Source organism: Mastomys coucha, unplaced genomic scaffold, assembly GCF_008632895.1.
Source record: "Mastomys coucha isolate ucsf_1 unplaced genomic scaffold, UCSF_Mcou_1 pScaffold21, whole genome shotgun sequence".
In the NCBI taxonomy this organism is placed as follows: domain Eukaryota; kingdom Metazoa; phylum Chordata; class Mammalia; order Rodentia; family Muridae; genus Mastomys; species Mastomys coucha.
Window position 1 is genome coordinate 130436897 of NW_022196904.1, and position 26142 is coordinate 130463038.

Here is a 26142-nt window from a genome sequence, read left to right on the forward strand (position 1 = left end):
AAGGAAAAATCCCTCTTTGATGTTCTAAGAGCCAAGGATTAATAGAAACAATGGCACTGAATGACCATTCTTGCAATGTTCTGTGAGGCCTGCTGGGCTAGGACATGGTGAGAGACCCTCAGAGGGTCAGTGCAGGCCTTACCACAGGCACATAGACGCTCAGGTGCTCTCATCTCACGGATCCAGCTGGCAGCCCGTAGAAACGGGAAGGGAGAACCCAAACCCAGCAGAGCAGAGGATCCAGCAGGCAGCACTAAGCAACCACTGCTCTGAACATGACCCAGACCATAACCCTGAAGCCAGCGTTCTGGCCCGCAACGTTCCGTGCTTGGGGTGAGTCCACCTGGCTAGGCACCTGTCCAGGACCCTAGAGCAAGGAAAGGCTTAGGCAATGCAGGCATGTGAGCAGGCACGCTACCTTGCGCTGGCAGAACGTAGAGCAGTAGTTAACCTTGTGGCAGCCGGTACACTCACTCATGGCCTCCCGGCCGCAGTTGACACATGACTGCTGCAAGAAGGATAAACAAGTGTCAGCGTCACGGCAGGCGCTAGGCTCCACGGCAGCCACCCACGACCAACAGAGACACTGGGTACAGCTGGGGACTGTGTCCATCCGGGATGGGATGGAGCAGCTGAACAGAGCTGGCTTCCCGTTATCTGAGTTTACTCTGTACAATAAAACAGAGTATCAACCATGATGGTACAGAAAGCCAGACTTGGGAAATTCTCAACTTTTCAGCACACCTCCTGAGGGCTTGAGGTCCCAGCCTGCAGACATGTGGGGACCAGCACTTCAGACTCTCAGTTGCCTGGGGCATATAAGCTCTGCTCTGGACTCTGGGTCTAGTGACCCCAGTGGTCTTAGCATCCCCAAGGTTTCTCCCCTGCTGCTCTTCAGAGTCACTTCATTGAAAGAGCACTAACTGTCCAATATTTTGTGTACTTTTTCTTTTCTTTCCTTTTTATTTATTTTTTTAGTTTTTGGTTTTTTGAGACAGGGTTTCTCTGTGAAGCCCTGGCTGTCCTGGAACTCACTCTGTAGACCAGGCTGGCCTCAAACTCAGAAATCCACCTGCCTCTGCCTCCCAAGTGCTGGGATTAAAGGTGTGCGCCACCACTGCCCAGCTTCGTGTAGTTTTCCTTTAAGCCACATTAGTGGAAGATGGTTAATACACTGAAGTGCTGAACACAGCCTCTCAGTGACTCATTTTTGTGAGATGATGAATGATGTATAGCATTTGGCAATTGTAAGCTTGCTGTTAACAAACACTTTCCAGGATGGAGAGAACCAGAAAACCTGAGACTGGGCTACAGAGTTGGGAAGGGAATCTGTTAGGGTACTGGATGACACGGGCCAACAGGACCCATGCTGGAAGGCAATGGGCAGCAACCTGCTGTGACTGATAGATATAACATAAACGGATGTGACTGCTGGGCTCATGAAGCTACCCAGTCCACTCTGACCACTGTTTTTGCAGGTATGCTAGAAATACAATAGTTACTTGTGGCTCTTGTTCTGAATTTTAGCTTCCTTCTGTGGTCTTCACCGTGACCACCATCTTCCTATCTATGAAACATCAGCTACCTCATTCCCTTTAGGAAGCATTAACTGCAGATGGATCCTGGGCACTGAATTAGCTGCCTGGCCTCCAGCACTGTACCAAGCCTCTAGACTCTGCCTCTACCTTAAATGACAAATTACTGCAAAAAAGTCCATAACCATGTAGACAGAATTGGTAGGCCAGAGCCAGGGAAGGCACTATGAGAGGAGTAGGGGTCCAGACACACAGGAGCTAGAAAGACAGCATTGGCTAAACCGAGATCTTAAAACATCAGTGTGTTCACCCTGCTAGAAATATGTGACCAGACAGATCAGTAGAGCAGGAGACAAACTGGTTGGTTAACTCCTGACTCCCGTCCAGGAGAGCTCCCAGGTGAACTTGTTCAGTGATAGGTCTGCAGAGGGAGAGACTGCAGACAATGCGGGCATCCCAGTCCGCGCTGCAAGGACTGCCACTGAATACAGGATGTGGTAAGATAGGATGTGTTCTTTCTGCTGAAGCCTCTGTCAGTTCCACTGTGAGAAGAGCCAGTCTGAGCAAGTCTAACAGATGACCTGCCAGACTTCAGAGCTATAGAGAAGAGGGGAGCAGCCTGGCCTATGTAGCCGGGGGAAATACCCCTCCCCTCCTTATTCTGGGGTAGCCCCAGACAGCCCTGAACACAAAAATGGCAGCAATAATGAAACTCACTGTGGAGCTGGCATTTGTATTCAGAGGTAGGACAAGAGGGCTACAATTGACATACTCCTGGAGGACAGCCTCAGATGGTCACAGGGACCCTCTGTACTAATGCTGCAGCTTTTCTGAAAAAATGGAAGAGGGCCCCAAGATTAGTCTCCTTTTTCAGAGACAACATTCCATCATGGCAGCAGAGGAACACCAGCGACAGTCATCTGTGCTGCCAAAGCGACCTCAGAAAGGCCCCTGAGCTTCCTAGAAACTTACAGAGAGTCTTGGAACTACGGAGTGGCTTTCCATAGATGAACCTCAACAAAAGAGGGTCACCATTGTGGTCTCCAGTAAAGAGGCCACAGAACTTCCTCTGGGGCATGTGGTCTGAAGAACCTGGTGTGAGCCTGGAGCCTCTAGAGAACCACGTTCCAGCAGCAAGGATACCACCTGTCAAAAGGCAGGGAGTCCTTGGGCTCTGTCTCCGAAAGAATGGGTACCCAGATCCTGTGCCCCAGAGGGAGGGCCGGTGAACTGTCCATTGGCACAGCACACAGGCCGGCTTCAATGTCAACTTACAACGTGGCAGGAATATGAACAACAACCAGCTACGGCACTCACTGCTTTTGGCGTCACTCATTTCTAAATTGTACAAACTGTATGCCATAAGTAACTGAGCAATGCCTCACAGAAGACCCAAACACTAATCCCAAATCACTCCATAATGCATTTGTCATCAGTTCTGCAAATGCTCTTTAAGTCCTAACTTGAACTTGGGACCTGCTAATGCTAGGGGTGGTTCAATGCTTTGTCCCTAGGTAACTGGTTGGAACTAGCCTGGAACTCACTTTGTGTACCAGGTTTGCCTCAAACTTAGGAACCCACCTGCCTCTTTGCTCCCAAATTCTTTGATGGCTTTCACATTTTTATTATATTTATTTATGTATTTGTGTTTGAACATACATGACATGGTACACATGTGGAGGTCAGAGAACTTGCAGGAGTCGGTTCTTTCCTTCCAGCATGTTCCTAGGATTAAACTCATCAGGCCTGGCAGGAAGCGCATTTACATACTGAACCATCTCACTGGCCCTCTTCATCACCTTTAAGAAATGAATAATTTGGATGTATTTTCAGTGTGAGATGCACCTAGAGCTCACCAGAGAATGGCAGATAAGCAGGAGGCACTAGGGCCCATCTTTCCTAGCTGCCAGTTGATTATCTATTCACATTTCATCCTGGGATTGAAAGGTCACAGGGAGTCTGCTATGTGACTGAGTCCAGGGATCAAAAAGGAGGGACTATTGAGCCATAGGGCCTGTATTAGATAAGGCTTGTATCCTGAACCAACAGGATGGGAGAATTCAGAGAGGGAGCCACACTACCTCCCTGAAGGACCTAGCCAATGAGAAGTCCCATGCCAGAGAAATGCATCAGGATCTAGAAGAAACACCATTTTGCAGCAAATCTGCACAGCAGCTATTTTTTGACTTTCGTCTGGGCTGAGGCCTGATTCTGCTTGTTTCAGTCTTGCTATCCTGGGTTTCCTGTACTTTTATTATGAAGTAAGGATCTTTGTCTCTCATGGCTTAACCCCAAGATCATACGACTGAGTACCATGCCAGATGATGGCCTGGAGAAAGCAAGCCACTTTCCTCCAACAAGAGTCTTTGAGACTTTCATGTGCCCTCAGCTCTTCAGGCAGCCCTGCTTCTGCTTGGGCCTTCTCAGATACATCTGTTCACAGAACCCCAGCAGGTTTACTCCATCTGGCCTTTTCATTTCTGAAGGACCCTACTCTCTAGGGCAAGGGAAGCAAAGATCCTACTAAGTAAAGATCCCAATCCTGCCTCTCTCACATGCAGTTTATAATCTATTTTCAGCACACCTAAGGTGTGTGTTCCTTCTGTGTGTATGCTTGCTGGTGACACTGAAGGTGAAATGGGTAGAAGACAGACATGTAGCTCCTCTCACAGCCTTGTTTTTCTAATCTATTAAAAGCATATAGGGGTGGGGGGTGCTGGAGAGATGGCTTAGCGGTTAAGAGCACCAACTGCTCTTTCAGAGGTCCTGAGTTTAATTACCAGCAACCACATGGTAGCTCACAGCCATCTAATGCCCTCTTATGATGTGCCTTAAGATAGCAACAATGGCTGGGCAGTGGTGGCGCACGCCTTTAATCCCAGCACTTGGGAGGCAGAAGCAGGTGGATTTCTGAGTTCAAGGCCAGCCTGGTCTACAGAGTGAGTTCCAGGACAGCCAGGGCTATACAGGGAAACCCTGTCTCAAAACCCCCCCAAAAAAAAAAAAAAATAGCAACAATGTACTCAGACATAAAATAAATACATAATTTTTTTTAAAAGATTTATTTTATTTATATGAGTACACTGTAGCTGTCTCCAGATACACCTGAAGAGGTCATCAGATCCCAATACAGATGGTTGTGAGCCACCATGTGGTTGCTGGGAATTGAACTCAGAACCTTTGGAAGAGCAGTCACTACTCTTAACCGCTGAGCCATCTCTTCAGCACCCTAAATAAATAAATAATTCTTAAGAAAAAAAAAAAAGCATAGAAGAATAGCCAAGCCGTGGTGACGCAAACCTTTAACCCTAGCACCCAAGGGCAGAGGCACCTGGACCTCTAAGTTGAGTCCAGCCTCGTCTACAAAGCAAGTTCCAGAACAGCCAGGGTTACACAGAGAAACTCCGTCTCAAAAACCAAAACCAAAAAGCATGAGGAGCCTTGGAATTTAGTACGTATAGACAGTCCCAGTACCTGGAAGGTAAATGCAGGAGGACCGCAAGTTCCAGGCAAACCTGGGCTACACAGCAACCAAGAAAGAAACGTATGTGTGGCCGGGCAGTGGTGGCGCATGTCTTTAATCCCAGCACTTAGGAGGAAGAGGCAGGCAGATTTCTGAATTCGATGCAGGACATAGAGAAATCATGTCTCAAAAAACAAACAAAAAAAAAAACAAAAAACAAAAACAAAACAAAACAAAAAATAGGTGTGTGCACCTGTGTAAGAGTTCCAACGTCTCCAAGTGGGAGTGAAATGGAATGAGAGAGTGAGGACCAGCTTTTGTGGTGCTCGATCAGAGCTGCGCATTATGGGCTGCTCTGACCGTCCCTATCTCTGGGTCAGAAAGCAGCTGCACTGGGATGACTGTCCAGAATGGTGTCTCGTCCAAGTGTTGCTGATGGACAAGCTACAGGTAGAATGGTGACTCTCAGGAGGAGCATTCCCAATGGTCCTCAGAGGCCACGGAAGGGAGGGATGCACATCCCCTCCATGAACACCTACTTCAAAAGTGCAATATGAGGTTAGACTAGGGTAGAGGACATTCTTCCTTTCAGACTTAGAATTCCAAAGACCCCCTTGTCTAGCACCATAGCCTGTCTCTTTAAGGCAGCAGCTCTGCTTTTGCAGGCATGGCCTCCACAGGTTACAGAGAGGAGGAGAGGGAAGCAGAGGCTGGCTGGTATCTGGACACTGGAAGAAGCTGCCAGAACCTGGCCTACATACACACCTGAAGCCTGATAATTCAAAGTAGGAAAGCTGGGGGCTGGGAGCTGGCTCACCAGTTAAGAGCACTGGCTGCTCTTCTAAAGGACCAGAGCTCAATTCTCAGCACCCACATATAGCACACAACTGTCTGTAACTCCAGTTCCAAGGGATCTGACACCCTCACACAGACATACATGCAGGCAGAACACCATTATACATAAAATGAAACCTGAAAAATCATTAAAAAATTAAAAACAAAACAAAACAAAAACAAGAAAAAAAACCATGTGCTAGAGAGATGGTGATGGGTTTTGAGTCGCGGCAGGAAGCGTCTACAGACACCAGGCCCAGGCAGTTTCATGTGTAAGAGGTTTAATTGGAAGGGGGGTAGGGGGGTAGCAGCGCAGGAAGAGAGAAGGGGGAGAGAGAAGAAGAAAGAGAGGAAGATGGAGGAAAGTACCCACATATTTATATGTGTGGTGACGTAGCAGTCCAGGTAAAGGTGGGAGCTGAACCCAATGGATTCTGGGAATATGGTGGCCGTTGCCCTGGTGACAGGTCTGTGGACCCGCCCACATATCTGCTGCAGGCAGGTTCTGGATGCTAACAGATGGCTTAGCAGTTAAGAGCACTAACTGCTCTTCCAGAGGTTCTGCGTTCAATTCCCAGCAAACACAAGGTAGGTCACAACCATCTGTAATGGGATCCAATGCCCTCTTCTGGTGTGTCTGAAGACAGCTACACTGTACCCATATACATAAAAATAATAAATAAATAAATCTTTAAAAAAAAAAAGGTGTTCAAAAATGTTACGCATACTCGTCTACTCTAGTCATATCTATAATATTGGGGATAAAATCTTGATAAAGGATAAGAGGCAATAAAAATCCAAAAGGGGTTCTGTGCCTCCTGGATTTCAGACAGTCACTGGTATCCCCTAACTCAGATGTGTTTCAGATTAGTCTCTCCAATCATCAACACGGCCTCATAATTAGGCATAAAGCTACCCCAAGTAATGATTTATAAATGGTTAAGATTGGACATTGTCTCCTGGCCGACACAATATTTCCAAGTATCCTAGTTTAATGTTTTAAGTACTAGAGAGTAATTGAAAGGTTTCCCTCACACTAGGACATTAACTTATAATGTTAGGTCGGGATTCCCCTCTGCCAGCCTCCAGCAAGAACCAGAGAATTAGCATAAGAATACCTCAACAGGGAGGGCTCCACCCCTCTTCCTCCTGCTTCACACCTAGCTACCAGACCCTGCTGACCTTGGTGTGTGTGGGGGTCGCTTGCCTACATGACTTCAGTCTAGCACTAGGACTGGGAGAAGAAAGACTTAGACTCACATACAGGACTAACACTAGAACTTAGATGTGCTAAGACTCAGATTCATGTATCTCTCACAGTCCCCGGGCACTTGGGCCCGGGGGATGCAGCACCAGTTCAGAAGAGATAGCTGCTGTTTTAGACCCAGTATGTTTCAGATAGCCTCAGATGTACCTCAACTGTTGAGCTGCCAGATTTTTCATTTCTCTTTTACAATGATTGTAAAAGCCTCATGTCATTTTTAAAGAAATACACTCAGATCTTACACCACTTGTGTGTAGTATGTTTGTCAAAAGCTGAATCCCGTACACACCTGGCCAGAACCCCTTGTCCTGCAGAACAAGAGACCCCGTGAGAAATCCCGGTCCGCGACACAAAAAAAGTATGACAGCTGTGTGTCATGTGTTGTATGTTCTATGCTGCATGTTGCATGTTCTGTGCTACATGTCGTGTGCTCTGTGCTGTGCTGTGTGTGTTGTGCACTATATGTGTGCTGTGTGTCTACTGTGCGCTGTATGCTGCGTGTTACGTGTTGTGCACGGTGCTGTGCACTTTGTGCTCTGTGTTGTGTGCTGTGTGTGTGCTGCACGCTGGCTGAAACAAAACCAACTTACATTATGTGGGCCAGGCTACAGGCTCTGGGAAATGGATGAATAGGCCAGTGCTGCATGCTCTGTGCTGCACGTGCTGTGCCCATGTGCCTAGGGGTTGTTCCTGCAATGGTTCATCATTTCAGGTACTGGCCATGAAAAGGGAGCCTTGAGCATTTTCCCTCAGAATCACTGATAGAGCATGTTCCGAGGAGCTGGAGCTCAATGAGAAAAATGCAATAGGTGTGAGTGTCTCCTAGACAAGCAACTGAAGGAGACAAAATCATCAAATCCAGATTCATCACAAAGCTGGACTGCCAGCCCGCACAGGCCAAGGGGTTGGATTAATAGTATTCTAACTGGCCGGGTGGTGGTGGCACACCCCTTTAATCCCAGCACTTGGGAGGCAGAGACAGGCAGATTTCTGACTTCGAGGCCAGCCTGGTCTACAGAGTGAGTTCCAGGACAGCCAGGGCTATACAGAGAAACCCTGTCTTGAAAAAAAAAAATAGTATTCTAACTGGAGGCCAAGAGGAAGTGAAACCACCATGAATTTTTTTGTCCAGCTGCCTAATAAACACCAAATTGAAACCTTGGAAAGGGCCATGCTGGCTTGGGAGAGAGCCAAGTACCCTATGGTGGCCTGTCTGGCTTGAACTTGCTATGTAGCCAGGCTTACGTGAATTCCCTGTTGGGATCAGAAGCGTGTGCACCATCAGCACGCCTAACCTTTTGTCTGTGCCTTTCTATCCCCTGATAGGGTGTGCTCCTGTGAAATAACTGTCTTTCTACCCAGCCCCTATAGGGACAGCTCCTTCCTGAGACTATGAGGTCAGCATTTCCAAGGTGTTCCACTGTTGTGCAAACAGGTGCCCTCAAGCAGCTTCTTGGGGATGCAGGGATGAGCAGTGGCATCTCTGGTCAGCAGCCAGGAAGACAATAGTGGAGGGCTACACTCCTGCTCTGGAACTCTCTTCGGTAAACATTAAGTTCATTCTGGAGAAGGCAAGACCAGCTCCTCCTTGTAGGAGTCCGAGCAGATGAGCCCCTCCTGTACCTGTACCTTTGAACTGCTCAGCAAGTAGGCAAGGGCTCTTGGATGCAGTGGTAAACATAAGACCCTGCGGCTACTCAGCCAGCTTGGTTTCTGTTAGACACAGTGTCCTTGTCAGGCAAGGGCATCTGCTTTTCTGCCCTGTTTATTCAGTCTCTGCACATATAACCATTCACATACACACACACACACACACACACACACAACCCTCATTGTTAAAAGTGGCATAAATACACACAAAATCCTGTAACAAATTGCTTCAGCTAGGCTAAATTTTATCTCTTTTGAAATTCCAAATAAAATATGAAAGCTGGCAGACTCAGGATCCCTCCAGCCGTGTTAAATTACCTCCTGCACTACCTCCTGAAAGCCCCTCAGTGAGGCTTCTCAGCTGGCCCTGGTACACACCCCCAAGTGGAAAGGGTCTCAACACGATCTTTCCACTTCAACACAAGCATTGTTTGTCACTCCCTAGCCTGTGATCAGGCAGGACTGCTTGCAAATCAAACTGTGATGGCAAGGGATGTTTTTTTTCAGAGTATGGGCTCAGAGAATGCAGACTCAGTAACGCTAGTCGGTGTGCTTAGGTTTTAGTTGGTGTGTTTGGATGTTCATGTTTCGGCCAATCTCAAGAAAATGCACACTCTTTCTACAGGTAAAAAGAAGACACCTGAGCTGTTGACCATGATTCCCTCCAGCTCCGAATTTGTACATCCAGGGACCCATGTATAGAGCCTTCCTATAGCATTTGGAGTCCATGTCTAATGAGATGCCAGTAGGCCCGTCCTCAAAAGATTTGAGTTCTAGTTTAGAACCCTCCAACGCACAAGAGCTCAGGGACTAACTGCTGTGGCCAGCACATTTATCAAAGCCATCATTATGTATGCTGGGCTGTGTACCCAGGAGACAGATGGTGACAGGGTTCTTTACTTCCCTCTGTTTTGTTCCCACCAGCCATATGACTCTGGTCACACACCAGCAGTCAAGGCCTGTTCATAGCATCATCAGATTCAGTACAAGACCAGCCACCATGGCCAACTGACAGTTGGTGGGTACTTTTTTGTTAATATTTTTTTTATTTATTGTTTGTTTCTTTGAGACAGGATCTCACTTTGTAGCTCTGGCCTTCCTGGAATTCACTATGTAGACTAGGCTGGCCTGGAACTCACAGAGCTCCACCTACCTCTGCATCCCCATCCCGAGTGCTGGGATTAAAGGTTTGTTCTACTACACCCAGCTTGTTAATATATTTTTAAAATTCTATAATTTTATGTGTATGACTGCTTTACTTACATGTATGTACGATCACCAAATGTATGTAGTACCCGTGGAACTTTTCAGACTGAAAGAATGCCTGAAGAGTTAAATAGTGCCAAGTTATTGTGACCTAATGATGTTGTAGAATACTGAAATTACTGGAGGAAGTAAGCCATTATCAAGTACATAGTAATGTTCACCGAAACAGAGCATCAAAACACTGCAGCACAAAATAAACTGTAATGAATTTAAGCAGGATAAGGTGGCACAGTCTTAAAAACCAACACAGAGTAGACTGAGGCAGGAGGATCATGAAATGGCCAGTGAGAGCTAAATAGGAAGATCTTGCCTCAAAAAACAAACTAGGCTCGGTAGCTTATGGTTATAATCCCAGTACTTGGAGGTTAGTGGGAGGAGGGTCCCAAGTTTAAGGCCAGCCTTATTTACATAGCAAGTGGAAGGCGAGCCTGGGCTACCTGAGATCTTATCTCAAAACACCAAGGTAGATGTGGTGGTGTACACTTTTAATCTCAGTATTAAACACACTCAGCACATAGGCATAGGCAGGTGGATCTCTGTGGGTTCCAGGGTAGCCAGGACTATACAGAGAGACTCTGTCTCAAAAACAAAACAAACAAAAAATCCACATAAAATAAACCAACATAACTATTGTCCCATAGAAAACAGTCTCCAGAGCCACACTAGAATGAAGCCAACTGCCACAAGAAACACAGGAAATCCTCAGCTACCTGAGAATCCCACATACTTCTAAGTAATCTAGATCAAGTGTGAAAGCAGCCACATAACATGCCATCAACTGCTTCTCAGCAGATCTCGGGTGGGAAAGCGAAGTCTTCTCCACAATTGCTGCTGGAGTAACTGAAGGAAAATGAACCTCATGCCCACATGTGTCGTGTTGAATGAAAGAACAAGATAGGAAGGGGACACTGCTGGGCCTCTGCACTGCTGCGGAGCTCCACAGCTCAGTACTGACCTCTGATGGGTGGAAGAGGTAGGAATGCCAGCGGATGACACTGGGAGCCACTGGGGTAGCTGCCCTCACCAGTGTGGCTGGTGATGTTTGCCAAAGCTTGAATAGGATATAGGCATTTTACTGTAGTTGAATTTTGCTTTGATTAAAAAAAAGTCCAAGGCACACAGAAAATGTTAATAGTCATTTATCTTTGGATGCACTGGACCCTGGTGTTAAGAAGCTACAGGGAAACATATTGGTCACAAGGTCACAGCATCCTCCATGGCCCACAGGAGGCAGGGCACTGCGACGGCAGATGGAAAACAGTGTGTGTTTATGTATCAGATCCACACCAAGTAACACTTTCCAAAGTTGAAGTATGAGACATGTTTTAATACATAAAAATAGCCTGAATGTGAAACAGCTATGAATACCATGCATTCAAAAATAATAGCTGGTGTATATAAAAATGTCTTCCCTGATGAAATATGCCAATCTTATATAAAATGTTTCATTAGTGTCTGCTACCCTCATTTGTATTATTTTCCACATCTCCTTTCTCAGGGCTAGTGGACCAATGATCTTTGTATGCCAGCACAGGAATCACAGGCTATCCCAGGGTCAGAGGAGGTGATGGGTACAGGTCTGAGCTCACATTACCTCTTTCCTCTCTGTATCAACCTGCATTCTTGCCTGGGTCACAGCAGCTTCCCTGCAAGAGCTCGCCTGCTTGGCTTGTTCAAACAGCGTCTTCAGCTGCTGGGCTGTGCTGAGTAGGGAGTTGACCATCTCTTCCAGGTACAGCCAGCTCCTATGTTCTGACATCTCCAGCCCACTGACCACGGTGGGAGAGACAGCTTTGGTGGGCGTGGAAGGTGGCACGGCCAAGGCAGGCAGCGATGTCAGGACTAGAATATAGAATGTGGGATAAACAAGAGATTAATGACTTCCAAGCTTAGTTACAGTCTCAGGTGTGAAGAGACACACTGGAGATAAACAATGTCCCCACTCTTCCTCACGTTCCCACATGCTGTCAGCCAAAGCCTTCCCTGAGGGCTGATCACTTCTAACAAAAGGCCTACAGTAGAAGCTCACAGACGGACAAGAAAAAGAAATAGCAACCGCTGGGGGGTGGGGGTGGCGCACGCCTTTAATCCCAGCACTTGGGAGGCAGAGGCAGGTGGATTTCTGAGTTTGAGGCCAGCCTGGTCTACAGAGTGAGTTCCAGGACAGCCATGGCTACACAGAGAAACGCAAATAGCAACCAACACACTCACCCAGAGAAAGGGTAGCCATGAAACATAGAAGCAAACAGCCATAGGACAAGCACACTGAGGGCAAGGAATAGAGACATTCAGCCAGCACCACACACAGGAAAACCAAGGCCTATCTGGAAAGTCTTTCTGGGGTCTGCAGTCAATATGGAGGTAACTAAGGACAGTGAGAGTCATGATTCTCAGGGCTGGAAAAGAAAGCCACCAAGATAGACAGAGAGGGACCAGAACATCCTGTGATTTTTAGACTCAGTAGACACTGTGAACCCCCTCTGCAGGTGGGTCTAGAATAGAGGTACACGTGGAGGGTGCAAAGCACTTTTTACTCTAGTCTACTGAGAAGTCTGGGAATAGACACACCATGAACACCCAACATTGCAGGACTTCTGTGGGATGCTGTTTCTACTGCACAAAGCCTCTTTCCAATTCCCCTGTGAACTGGATAAGGCACCCAGTCATCACAAACGCCAGTACTCAACAGTTCCAACCTCTATGATGTAGGTCAGACACGCCAGTGGCTTCTAGGAGAGGGGAATGTAAAACTTGGGATGAGGGCTAGTAAGGTTGCTCAGTGAGTAGAGCACTTGCAGCACAAGCATAACAGCCTGAGTTCAAATCCCAGAAACTCAGGTAAAATCTAGATGTAATAGTGCACACCTGCAATCCCAGCATGCCTCTGAGCTTTGAGGTGAGATTGAGGAGACAGGAGACTACCCAGGCTCTGAATGACAGCTAGCCTGGTATTGGCAGTGGAAAAACAAGAGGCCCGTGTCAAACAAGGTGGAAGGTGAAGACTGACACCCAGGTCAGTCTCTGGCCTCCACATGCACATGGTGGAGTGCATCAGGGCCACACTCACACTAATGTGCATAAAAACACACATGTTGGGTATGGTTGTGCATGCCTTTAACCCCAGCATTCAAAAGACAGAAGATCTCTGTGAGCTCAAAGTCAGTCTATATATCAAGTTCCAACCAGAGCTACATAGCAAGGCCCCCACATAAAAACAACAACAAAAAGGAACACCACACACACACACAGAGAGAGAGAGAGAGAGAGAGAGAGAGAGAGACTGACTAATTAAAAACTTGGGATGAACCTCATATATCTAGTTAAGGCAGAAAGGAAGTCCCTGCAGTGAGGAGCAAGTCAATACAGAGGCTACCTATGTGGCTCCTGCTGCCTCATACAAGGCTCTAAGTCTGGGAGTATGAACAGAAATCAGGAAAGCAGTCATTAGAACTGACTAAAACGGGAAGCTCTATATCCGACCTAGTGGGAAGTGGGAAGAGGTGCCGTAGACCTCTGTGGTCTCAGGAACCTCCCTCGTGAGTTCCCTGCCCTCACTTAGTTGTCAGGGTTGCCCTCAGCAAGGAGACAGGTCTCAGAAGACACAGAATCCTAGGCAGCCCGTATCAGAGGTCTGCACGATCACTGACAACAACCCATTCCACAGGAGCCAACATCACAGAACCAGGATAAAGGACATGCTACACGACAACTGTTGGTAACCTCCAACCAGGCAGGTGAAAGGCCAAGTGTCAAGGGGACAGATTCCAGGAAGCCAGGCCTGGCTCTCCCTCCCACCGGGGACCACCAGTCATGGGTGACTAGTAAATGCTGACTTAATTCCTGGGGTTTATACCATCTTTTTATGTTGTGTGGGAAACAAAATAAAACACTGAAGCATGTTGGGTAATGCCTGCAACTACTTAAAAGTTTGGATGGGGGAGGAAGTTCTTTGTATTATATTTACAACTTTTTTTTTTTAGATTTATTTATTTATTATATATAAGTATGTGTAAGTAGCTGTCTTCAGACATACCAGAAGAGGGTGTCAGATCTCTTTATGGATGGCTGTGAGCCACCATGTGGTTGCTGGGATTTGAACTCAGGACCTTCAGAAGAATAGTCAGTGCTCTTAACCGCTGAGCCATCTCTCCAGCCCCCAAAATTTTTTGAATATTTGAAATCTATTTTTAAAAACTTATTTTAGCCGGGCAGTGGTGGCGCAAGCCTTTAATCCCAGCACTTGGGAGGCAGAGGCAGGTGGATTTCTGAGTTCAAGGCCAGCCTGGTCTACAGAGTGAGTTCCAGGACAGGCAGGGCTACACAGAGAAACCCTGTCCCGAAAATATAAAAAAACAAAACAAAACAAAACAAAATAAATTAAAAAACAAAAAACTTATTTTAATGTTATTAAATATCTGTGGTCTCCTGCAAACTGAGTACCAAGATAAGCAGTAGAGAGCACATCCTCCAAAGGCAGGATGGGACCCAGGCTGCAGCAGACACGGACAAGAAGGCTGACATGGGTTGGGAGAAGTGGAGTGTACATGAGCCCATGGGATGAAGAGGTCAGATAGATAAAAGGGAAGATAATGAAACAAGTGAGGGAAAGATTTTATCTTATTTGTTTTTAGCTCTTGGAGGCAAGTTTCTCAATGCTGAGAAACTTAAAACCAAATGCTTATCAGCAGGGGAAAGTGCAGGTAATATTTTATCCATAATATGTACCTTTAGAAAGTATACTGACACAGAAATCTGCTCAAGATGTGCCACACAGAGAGGGTCATCTCGGCTCTCAACTATGGGGACACGCTGGGCAGTGGTGGCACACACCTTTAATCCTATCACTTGGGAGGCTAAGGCAGGCAGATTTCTGAGTTTGAGGCCATCCTGATCTACAAACTGAGTTCCAGGACAGCCAGGGCGATACAGAAAAACCCTATCTCCAAAACAAAACAAAACAAAACAAAACAACTATGGGGACACAAATACTGGCACAGTCCCTCACATCAGACACATCTTGATCCAATTCCATGGCTCATCAAGGCAAGGAGATAGTCTGCTCACACATTTCTGTTGGGGTGGTCCTGACAATACCAACAATAGGTCATTTCAGTCTCTATGGAAGCAGCCTGATACGAACAAAAGAAACCTTACATATGAGTGAACAGTATAGCTGTATGTAATAAAACTTTATTTGCGAGCACAGACAGAAGGCTGGACCTTGTCAGCCTAACCCAGCACTCCAAGAGAAAAAACAAACACATCAGCACAAGCCCTATTTAATTCACAAGAAGCAGTTTCGAGGCTGGGGCACTAGGTCAGAGGTAGGGCACTTGCCCAGCACTACAGAGAATAAAACTCAATCAAAACCATAATTTTGAGGACTACTACAGCTTGCATGCACATAAATTCTTTTATACTCACCAATTTTGGGATGTGATGTTGGCAATGCAGCTTCTGGAAACGGGGCAATCTGGCAGCTGTCCTGATAGCCAGGGTAGTGGGGTTCAGGGTGGCCAACCCTGCAGGGGGGCTGCACACCTGCCTCTTGCACTGTGAGAGAGAAGCATGCAGCCTCAGTGCAGCAGATTTCATCCCAAGTCCCTACAACTGCATACTCAATCCAGAGTATCCCCACCCTTGGTGGCTGCTGAGTGACCTGAGTATATATTTTGAATTGATGACACACTGGAATTCAGGTGGTTGAAGAAATAAAATTTATCACAAAAGACATCATGTGCTTCATTAACATGACTACTAGAACATTTAAAATGACACATGAAGCCAGGCAGTGGTGGCTCATGCCTTTAATCCCAACTTGGGAGGCAGAGACAGGCGGATTTCTGAGTTTGAGGCCAGTCTGGTCTACCGAGTGAGTTCTAGGACAGCCAAGGCTACACAGAGAAACCCTGCCTCGAAGAAAAAAAAAAAAAAAAAAAAAAACCCCACCTAAAATGACACATGACTAGGATTGTTTCTAGTGGCTGGTGTCAGTCTAAAGCAATATCAGCAAATTGCTGCCTATCTGCAGCTCTGGATGTTGCTCACAGTGCTTTTTCTCTAATACCTGCCAGTCTCCTATCAAGATATAGTCCTGCTCAAGGTCTCTGCTGAGGAGCCAGGCAATAGAGACTGTCAGGGATTCCGGACCTATCAGGCAGATCCTGAGACAGCTTACCTGTGGCTCCTGCAAAGACATCACCTTGGGCTGGGCTCTCAGAGATGACAGCAGTGGCCTCTACAGTGGATGCTCGGTCAAAGGTCAGTGCTCCAGAGGTAGTGATCTGTCCTGAGGGTGTCACAGTGACTGGAAAGGCAAAAAGGCATTGATTCATGGCCACATCAGGCACTGGGCTGGAAGCATGCACTGCTCTTTGCAATGGTGTAGGCTTCAGAGATCCCAGGAACAGACACAGGGACATATCCCATGATATCAGGAAGTCAGTGACCTTGGCTCCTAGGGGAAAGAGCCAGAGAGGGCGGGACTTAGGCCTCTATCCAGGCTGCCAAGTCTGACTATGGGGCCAGGGAACTATGTACTCCAGACAGAAAATAAAATATGAATGAACTTTAAAATACTTTGCAGTTTGAATCAAAGGAAAAGACTTTTCTTTTCTTTTCTTTTTTTTTTTAAAGATTTATTTATTATTATATGTAAGTACATTGGAGCTGACTTCAGATGCACCAGAAGAGGGCGTCAGATCTCATTACAGATGGTTGTGAGCCACCATGTGGTTGCTGGGATTTGAACTCAGGACCTTCAAAAGAGCAGTCAGTGCTCTTACCTGCTGAGCCATCTCTCCAACCCAAGGAAAAAGACTTTCCATTGTCAGACTCTCTCAGAAATGAGAATCCCTGAGTTGGGCTAAGGTAGAAAGACAGGAGGACACCTCATCAAAGCACTGCTGTGTTATGCTAGCACTCACAGGTAGTGGCGGCCGTGGCAGGAAGCAGCGTGATGTTCTTGGGGGAATCCTTCTTAACTGGAGTCGTGGGCAGCTCATTCTCTTTCTTGCGCCTTTTATAAGGGACGAAGAGCCTGACAGGGCCACTCTGGGGGAGAAAGGTAAAGCTGAGCAAGGGCAACATTTGAAGGACACCGCCTCCTTCCCACTCCTTATCAAATTAGTGATTCTATTACTACTGCAGAGAGCAGAGGCCCACAGGAGCCCTCAAAATGGCAGAGAAGACATTTTCTGAAGAAATCCATGAACAGCACTGCTGCCGGGCAAGCACACATCCTCGGCATCTGGCGCTTCAGATTCTTAGAAGAAAGGAAGTAGGCCCAAAGAAAGGAGAACAAGGAAAACCACAGTCTGAAATGAAAATCACCAGCAGTGGGAGAGTTATGCAGAGCCATCTGTAACACAAGGAAACAGCTCTGGGAAGCGGCAGGGTGTGGGTCTATAATCTCAACAACCAAGGCAGAGGCAAGATAACTGACACGAGTCTAGCCTGGGTTACAGTGTGAGACCCCACCTCAAAAAGAAAAAGGTTAGGGACTAGGCCTACTGGCACAGGCCTTTAATCTCAGCACTCAGAAAGCAGAGACAGGTGAATCTCTGTGAGTTCAAGACCAGCCTCATCTACATAGTGACATCCTGTCCGGAAAATAAAAACAAACAAACGAAAAGCTAAGTGGATGACAGCACTTGCCACCAAACCTACCAAGACCAAAAACCTGAGTTAGATCTCCGTCTCAATTCCCTACAGACATGCCCATAAAATACCTGGTATAAATAATTCCTCAATTGAGATTCTCTCTTCTAGGCTTGTTAACAAAAAATACCCAGAGCATACCTCCACCTGGTGAGTACTGACTTTACAGGTGTGTGAAACGTATGTAATGCAGGGGGTTGAACTCAGTGGCTCTGTGCCTGGTGGGCAGACACTCTTGGAGCTGAGCCGCATCCCCAGCCCTCCTCTCTTATGTGGCTCCTTAGCATCTGAGCATGCACCTCTCCTGGCTACAGCTGCTGTTTGCTACTGTGCTGCATGGGCTGTGCTTCTTTCTCATCTCCACTGTCTTTGTTTAGTTGAGAACCAAACCTTACAGGTGACACACTGTGGCAGGAGTAGGTACTGACACGCGCTATCCCTGGCTTTTTGCTCTGTTTCTTGGGGACCACGTTGTCTCCTGCAGAGTGTAATAGCCTCTGAGAGTTCAACCTGGGTGTGCAGTTATCTCAGGTAAAAGTAGGCCTCTGGCTACCTGGTTCTGTCCTTGGCTTCTCTACTAAGCAGTGCCAACTTGTATAGCTACTACAGTAGGGCTCCAGAGTTCCTAACAGATTCCTAGCATGTAAATTGCCATCATCTTAGCAGGCTAGCCTATGGCTCTTCAAAGGCAAACTCTGGAGCCTGCTCTTAACCTAAGCAGGCTTTTCTTGGCTATTGCTTTTTTTTTGTTTGTTTTATAATTATTTATTGTATGTGAGTATACTGTCACTGTCTTCAGACACACCAGAAGAGGACTTCAGATCCCATTACAGATGGTTGTGAGCCACCATGTGGGTGCTGGGAATTGAATTCAGGATCTCTGGACAAGCAGTCAGTGCTCTTAACCAGTGAGCCATCTCTCCAGTCTCAGGCTGCTGCTTTTCTTAATTCTCTCTACCTAATGCAAGGCAGCATCTTGCTCTGGTATGACTACGAGTCTTCCCACTGTTCTCTGAATATTCTTGGCTTTGGACATGCCTCTCGTCTCTAAAATAAAGTCACTTCATTAGAGGAGCCATAGTTCACTCTATCAACATAGCAGCCTCAGTTTGTGAGCAGGGAGGGATTAAGGTGAGTCCCATTGCAATTGGAAAGCAGCCCTAGGAACATTCTCAGTAGAAGACACCAAGCAATAGGCTCAGCCAGTTTGATCCAGAGGGGCTGAGGCAAGGGGTCTTTTTTGTTTTTGTTTTTTATTTTGTTTTTTTGAGAAAGGGTTTCTCTGTGTAGCCCTGACTGTCCTGGAACTCACTCTGTAGACCAGGCTGGCCTCAAACTCAGAAATCTGCCTGCCTCTGCCTCCCAAGTGTTGGGATTAAAGGGGTGTGCTACCACTGCCGGGCGAGGCAAGAGGTCTTAACTTAGCACTTTTGGGAAGTCACTATAACCTATAGCTATTAAGTGAGGAAGGCTACATAGCCCATCCTTCTTATTAGAAAACCTATCCCTTGATGGGCGCTGAGTGAGACAGAGCAACCTGGAGAGGAGCCTCTCTTCACCTGAGCTAGAGTAGAGTCCCTGCCTCACTTCTGGCAGCTATTCTCTCCTTTGCACTTGGAACTCTTCTTGAATGCTTAATGACCTATGGGATCCCTGGGTACAATCTCCAGAGACCTCAGGTCTTTCAGTTGTCACCACTTACTTCTTTGGGAAATAAACTAATGGAACACCTCACATTCCCTTGAGCAATGGTTCTCAACCTTCCTAATGCTTTGACCCTTTAATACAGTTCCTCAGTTGTGATGACCCCTCCTCCCATAAAATTATTTTACTGCTACTCCATAACTCTAATTTTTTACTGTTATGAGTTGTAATGTAAATATCGGAGATGTAGGATATCTGATATGCAACCCTGGTGTAAGGCTGGTTGTTCAACCTCCAAGGGGTTGTGACCTGCAGGTTGAGCTCACTGCCCTAGTGGAAGCCAAGGCTTAAAAATCCCACAAAGTCCAGACTACTGAGCAGTATTTAACTTTGGTTCCATGCCTTAGAAACTCTGGGTCTAACCCTATGTTGTCATAAAGATAGTCCCATGTGTTTCCTTCTAAAATGTCACAGCATGTCCTCTCATGGTTAGATCTTTGCTACAATTTGAATTCACTTTTATCTACTGTGTAGTTTGGATCAAAGTTCATTCCTTGTCCAGAAACATCCAATGGTTCAGCACCACATGCTGGAAAGTTGGGGTTGGCAGCTGGACTCTGCTCAGTTCTCAAGAGGTCCCTGATCCTCCCTGCTGATACATTATAGCTTACCACAGCACTGCAGCAAGCCCTCGTGTGAGCTTGGCAATTTCAGACTTGTCTTCTATTCTTTTCTGAACTACAGTCTCATAATGTAGCCCTGGCTGGCCTGAAACTTACTATGTAGACTGAACTGACCTCCAATCCATAGAAAGCCACCTGCCTTTGCTTCCTGAGTACTAGGATTCAGGGTGTGTGCTACCACACCGAACTTTTTGAGACTTCTTTTTCAAAACTGCTTTGGCTATTTTATCCCCTTCATCCTTTCATATAAATGTTAGAATCAATCTCTCTGTACCTAGAGAATCCTGTTGAAATTCTGACTACACTGGGCTGTCAGTTTGGGAAGTCAGCTCCCTCACTATGCTGAGCCTCCCATCCGTGAGGCAGTACGACTTGACGTATCCAGGTTTTTGCTGACCGCCTTTATCAGCACTTTCTGGTTTTCACAACACAAAGTCCACCATATTTTATAAGATTTGTACCTAGAGACTTATGCTTTACCGCAATGTCAATGGTTCTGTGTTGTGTCCTAAAGGAACACTCCCTGCTGAACACTACTCTGTGACACCTTAGGCTCTCTGACCATCTACCATTCATTTGGGGGGAGGCAATTGTTTGTTTGAGTTTTTGTTGTTCTTTTCAAGACAGGATTTTTCTGTGTAGTGCTAACTATCCTGGAACTTGCTCTGTAGAACAGACTGGCCTCAAACTCGCAGAGATCCGCTTACCTCTGCCTCCAGAGTGCTGGATTAAAGGCATGGGCCACCATTGGCCCCATTCTTGCTTTAGGGTTTTTTAAAATGATGTTTAAAAATTATATAATTTTCATTAAAGTTTTTATAGTAGAATCATATTAAGATTAAATAAATTTGGTGATGGCAAACTCTTTAATCCCAGCACTTGGGAAGCAGAGGCAGGCAGATCTCTGAATTCAAGGCCAGCCTGGTCTAAATACTGAGTTCCAGGACAGCCAGGGATACACAGTAAGAGTATGTCTCAAAAACAAGAAAATAAAAAAATACAACCAAGAACATAGCATCTCTCCAATTACAATTTCTTTCTGCCCCACACTCACATGCATATGAGCACTAATTGTACTCACTATGAAAGAAAAAATAAGGGGAAATGAAGATGAAAGGGGAACATGCAGAGGAAGGCTTGCAGGGAAGTGGGAGTCCGAGGTGTGTGTGTGATCAAGACACATTATATAAATGTGTGAAACTGTCAAATAGTCTAAAAATAGTAAGACAGGGTTTCTCTGTATAGCTTTGGCTGTACTGGAATTTACTCTATTGACCAGGCTGGCCTTGAACTCATAGAAATGTGCCTGCCTCTGCCTCCCAAGGGCTGGGATTAAAGGAATGACAGATGGTTCAGAGGTTTAGAGCACAGCTGTTCTTGCAGAAGACCTGTGTTTTATGCCAGCATCCACAAGGTGGCTCACAACCATTCATAGTTTTAGTTCAACAAGATTTGATGCCCTCTTCTACTCATAAACATAAATAAAATAAATATTCTTTAAAATTCTCTAATTTTTAAAAATAGGATCTCATTAAAAAGACTTGGCTAGCCTAAGATTTGTTATGTAACCCAAGCAAGTCTCCAGCTTGTGGTAACTCAGCTAACTCCATGTGGTGATTGGAATGAATAGGCACACAGGGGTGGCACTATTATGAGGTTTGGCCTTGAAGAAGAAAGTATGTCTCTGGCAGTAGGGTTTGAGGTTTCAGTTGCTTAGGCCACGTCCAGGTCACTCTCTCTCTCTCCCTGCTGCCTGCCAATCCAGATGTGTAACTCTCAGCTACCACTTCAGCACCATGTCTGTCTGCATGCTGCCATGTTTCCCACCATGACAATAATGGACTAAACCTTTGAATTGTAAGCCAGCCCCAAGTAAACGTTTTTCCTTATAAGAGTTGCCGAGGTCACGGTGCCTCTTCACAGCAACAGGAAACTAAATAAGAGACACTCCATCTCCTAAGTGTTGGGATCCAGCCATATTTCACCATGCCTGGCTTAAATTCTTATTTTTTATCAACTAGTAACTTACCAGATTATTAATGAAACTAAACCAAGGAAATCATAACTAGGTAATTTCTACATTATGTTTAAGACATTTAAAAATAAGCCGGGCAGTAGTGGCGCACGCCTTTAATCCCAGCACTTGGGAGGCAGAGGCAGGCGGATTTCTGAGTTCGAGGTCAGCCTGGTCTACAGAGTGAGTTCCAGGACAGCCAGGGCTATACAGAGAAACCCTGTCTCGAAAAAGCCAAAAAAAAAAAAAAAAAAAAAAAAAAAAAAAAAAAAAAAAAAAAAAAAAAAAAAAAAAAAAAAAAAAAAAAAAAAAAAAAAAAAAAAAGATCACGCTTCTTGTATCAGTTATGAATGTAAAATGAGGAGCTATTTCAAGGACTACTTTACAAGATCTATCCATGATAAGGTAGGGCTTTTGTCCCCTGACTCTGGGCCCTTCACATGCTGAGTAAGTGCTCTATCACTGACCTATAACTCCCTGACCCTTTTTACTTTTCTTTTCTCTCCTTTATTTTTTTCTCAAGACAGGGTTTCACTGTGTAGCCCTGGTAGTTCTAGAACTTGCTCTCTAGACCAGGCTGACCTTGAACTCACAGAGGTCTATGTGCCTCTGCCTCCTGAGTGCTGAGACTAAAGGCATACACCACCATGACCAGCATCTCTTTAATTTTTCATTTCAGGAGTTTCACTAAGTTGCCCAGGCTGGCTTAGAACTCACTCTAAGTCAGGAACATCTTGAACTTCCAATCTTCTTGCTTTAGCCTTCCTAGTAGCTGGAATGATAACTTTACGCTACAGGTCTTGCTGTGTAGTGTTACAACACAATGTTGAAAGAGGTGGCACGTGCATGTTTACCATACCCACTTTAAAAGAGGCATCACTCTGGGCTCACCTGGCTCCATATAGCCATCCCATTTCAGTGTCCCAGATTTCCCTACAGCCACCTTCTAGCCAGTGAAGGCAGTAGCCTTCAAAGACAACACAACTTTAGAAAAGGAGGGACAGAGCCTCTGCAGGCAAGAGCACAACACCTAATGACTTACTAGAGTCATGTCATCACAACAGGCAGCACAGGTACAGGAGGCAGCATGAGGGTTCAAAATACCATCCTGAAATAGAGAAGGAGCTACAGATATTATATAGGTATAAATATAGAACTATATAGATATACTATACAGACAGAAACATAGAAATTAAGGAGTTGCTCAATGCTACATTGCACCCACCACCAAGATAAGAATCTAAGCATAAAATACAATCACTTCTGGAAAGTTCTTGTCTGCACAATGCTCCACTGCCAGCAGGCTTAAGTCTCTCTTCCTAGGAACAAGACTCCACACTGAATAGCCATAGACAGGCGTTGACCTGGAGCAAAAGTCAAGTCTTTTTCCTATAAAGTGGGTGTGGTGGTTAAGAACATGTATTTTTCTCTTGGAGAGGACCAAGGTTCAATTCTAAGTACCCATATGGCAACTCACATTACCTATAATTGCAGTCCCTGGGAATCTGACATCCCAGGTACCATGCACGTGGTATACATACACACATGCAGACAAAACACTCATAACATAATAAACCTAAAGAAAAAGTTTGCTTCCTTACAATGAAATTGGAACAAAAGCAAGGCAGGTGTGGCTGGGCCCTGCCACTGACTCTCTACCTCTCTTTCCATGTGTCTGAGGTGTCTTTCTTCTGTGCCTACTGTTACCCCATCTGCCCCCCATGTTAATTCTCTGAGTCAATGCCAGCACACACCCAGAACAAAAACATTAGGAGGGCAGCTCAACTGCTCTGGTCATCCTGGGAGTACTATCAGACTCTGTCTTGTGCCATGTTCTGGGTACTTCCCACTGCTCGTCCTAAGGCTGGTGTGGTCCCAGCACATACCTGGATGAGGCACTGCAGGGGTCTGCCGGCATATCGGATGCTTCTCTTCCAGTCCTTGCTGCTGGCTCTTCCTGCCATGGCTTCAAACTCAGTTGGGCTGTACCAATTTTCTCCCTGCTTGATACAGCGCCCCCGGCCACCTGGAATGAAAGGGGCTGGTCCTTAGAATCCATCAAGGCCTGTTGCTGGCTTGCCTTGATGACATCACTGCCTTCCGTTGCTGTTTTAATTTCTCTGCCCTGCATCTAATCACCCAATATACTGCCTGACAAGTCATCTCAAATCCACTGTCCATGGTCACTGCAAGCTGTACTGGGTCTCCAGTGAGCATCAGCTCACTTCAGGGATCCTCTGTCATCTGAGTGGTCTGAGCTGGCTCCATGGACGCAGGGCTGACAGTCCTCACACATCCGTCTCCTCTATCATATTTGCACATGACAGGCTTCCTTGGCCCCAGTTTACTAAGAGGGTCACACAAAAGAACAAAGTCTTAACATGGAATGATTATAGCGAAGTGCTGCCTCACCTGAGCCGAGTCTACTCTTGTAGAGTGTACCACTGATGTTCCGACAGCGCACAGGTAACTCGCTGTCATACACCGAAGGGTCCCAGTTGTACTTGGTACCACCTTTCTCCTGGCCAGGTGCCAGTGGGGTAGGAGGAGACTGAGGACCTGGGCAAAGAAAGGCTATGAGGATGAGAACACAGAATGACAAGAAAAGCCCATGACACTCCATCCCCAGGCACCAAGCCCTTCACAGGTACAAAAGGACAGCACTAAAAGGTAGTGCCTACCCTTCAGTGGGCAGCATTCCTTCTTTGCCTTTTCTATACACCTCTATTTAGTTTTCAAATTAACACACACGCGCACACACACACACCCACACAAGGCCTGGGGTCAGGTGTTGCAGGTACCTGGAGTGAGAGGTGCTGCTGGGCCCTTCAGCCCAGTGGTCTCCACAATGCTCCCATCTGTGTGTACAACTATTAGTGTGGCTTTCTCAGTGTTCAGGCTGTCACCGATCTGCAGGGCTGTCCTACCAGACTAGAAGGAAAGGCACTCTGTCAACTATAGGATAGCCTGAGGCACATTACTTGGTTCAATGGAATGTGGTCCTACTGCAAGACTCTAGTCACTTATCAGCAAGAGAGGATGTGCACCTAGGCTCACAAATCCTCTTCATAGACAGCCTCAAGTAATACAAGGCTAGAGCCAAGAAGACACAAAGGCTATTGCGTGTGTGCACATCTGTCCAAGCTTAAGTGTGCTGTGTGTTCATACACAGAGCTGCCTTCTGGACACCAAGCAAGTCTGCCTTGTCTAAGGAAAGTTTCTGAAGGCTGCACATAGAAAGCACAATGGTGTGACACACACAAAATGTCTCTGATTTTGGACACAGGTGCTATTGAAAGCATCATAGATGCTGATAACCTGCAGGAGTGAACATGAGGAAAGGACTAATAGACTATAAGCCTTGAAGAAAGGGGCAGGGCAGCCAGATAGTCATTCTCCCATGTCTGTGGAGCTCAACTGAAAGCAAGCAAAGTCAGGCCTGAGAAGATACTCTGTTTGGGCTAAGAGCAACCTGAGCCTGGTGGAACACAGGCCCGCAAGGCCAGCTGGCATGGAGGAGGGCTTGACTACAGCCCAAGGATTCCTCATAGCTCTCTACCTTTCTAGATTTATACTGCACCTTTCACGTTAAAGCCCCTAGCTCAAACTGAGTCTCCTGCCTTGTCTGAGAGCACAGAGATGCACATAGGTCCCCCATGGCACCAAGAACTATGGGTATTCACTCACATCTAAACCCTGAGAGGGTCTTGAGAATGAGGATCACCCTCATGGACTGTGCAGTGAAGTCAAGGGCTCTAAAGAGAGTTGCCAGGTCTATGGCCATATCACCCTCAACTCGCCCGATCTCATCTGATCTTGGAAGCTAAGCTAAGCAGGGTCGGACCTGGTTAGTACTTAGGTGGGAGACCACCTGGGAATACCAATGATGTAGGCTTTTTTTGGAATCCCCTCTCTGGCCGGGCAGTAGTGGAGCTCGCCTTTAATTTCAGCACTTGGAAGGCAGAGGCAGGCAGATTTCTGAGTTCAAGGCCAGCCTGGTCTACAGAGTGAGTTCTAGGATAGCCAGAGCTACATGGAGAAACCCTGTCTAGAAAACACAAAAGAAGCCAGGCGGTGGTGGCGCACGCCTTTAATCCCAGCACTTGGGAGGCAGAGGCAGGTGGATTTCT

General features: G+C 46.3%; 1 protein-coding gene and 1 pseudogene across 5 annotated transcripts in view; one reads left to right on the plus strand and one right to left on the minus strand.

The window, feature by feature from the left end:
* Deaf1 (DEAF1 transcription factor) overlaps positions 1-26142 on the minus strand; it is a 35607-nt gene that overhangs the window by 5539 nt on the left and 3926 nt on the right. For 2 of the 5 annotated variants that reach the window (XM_031388827.1, XM_031388830.1), the window contains exons 3-11: positions 24814-24943; positions 24425-24571; positions 23899-24038; positions 23055-23120; positions 16939-17065; positions 16191-16319; positions 15437-15565; positions 11607-11854; positions 419-508 (exon numbers count right to left, since the gene is read on the minus strand). In XM_031388827.1, the coding sequence (XP_031244687.1) occupies positions 419-508; positions 11607-11854; positions 15437-15565; positions 16191-16319; positions 16939-17065; positions 23055-23120; positions 23899-24038; positions 24425-24571; positions 24814-24943 (1206 nt within the window). The remainder of the gene's footprint in view (positions 1-418; positions 509-11606; positions 11855-15436; positions 15566-16190; positions 16320-16938; positions 17066-23054; positions 23121-23898; positions 24039-24424; positions 24572-24813; positions 24944-26142) is intronic. The other 3 variants (XM_031388829.1, XM_031388831.1, XM_031388828.1) reach the window with 2 other exon arrangements.
* LOC116104285 lies at positions 25785-25907 on the plus strand (annotated as a pseudogene).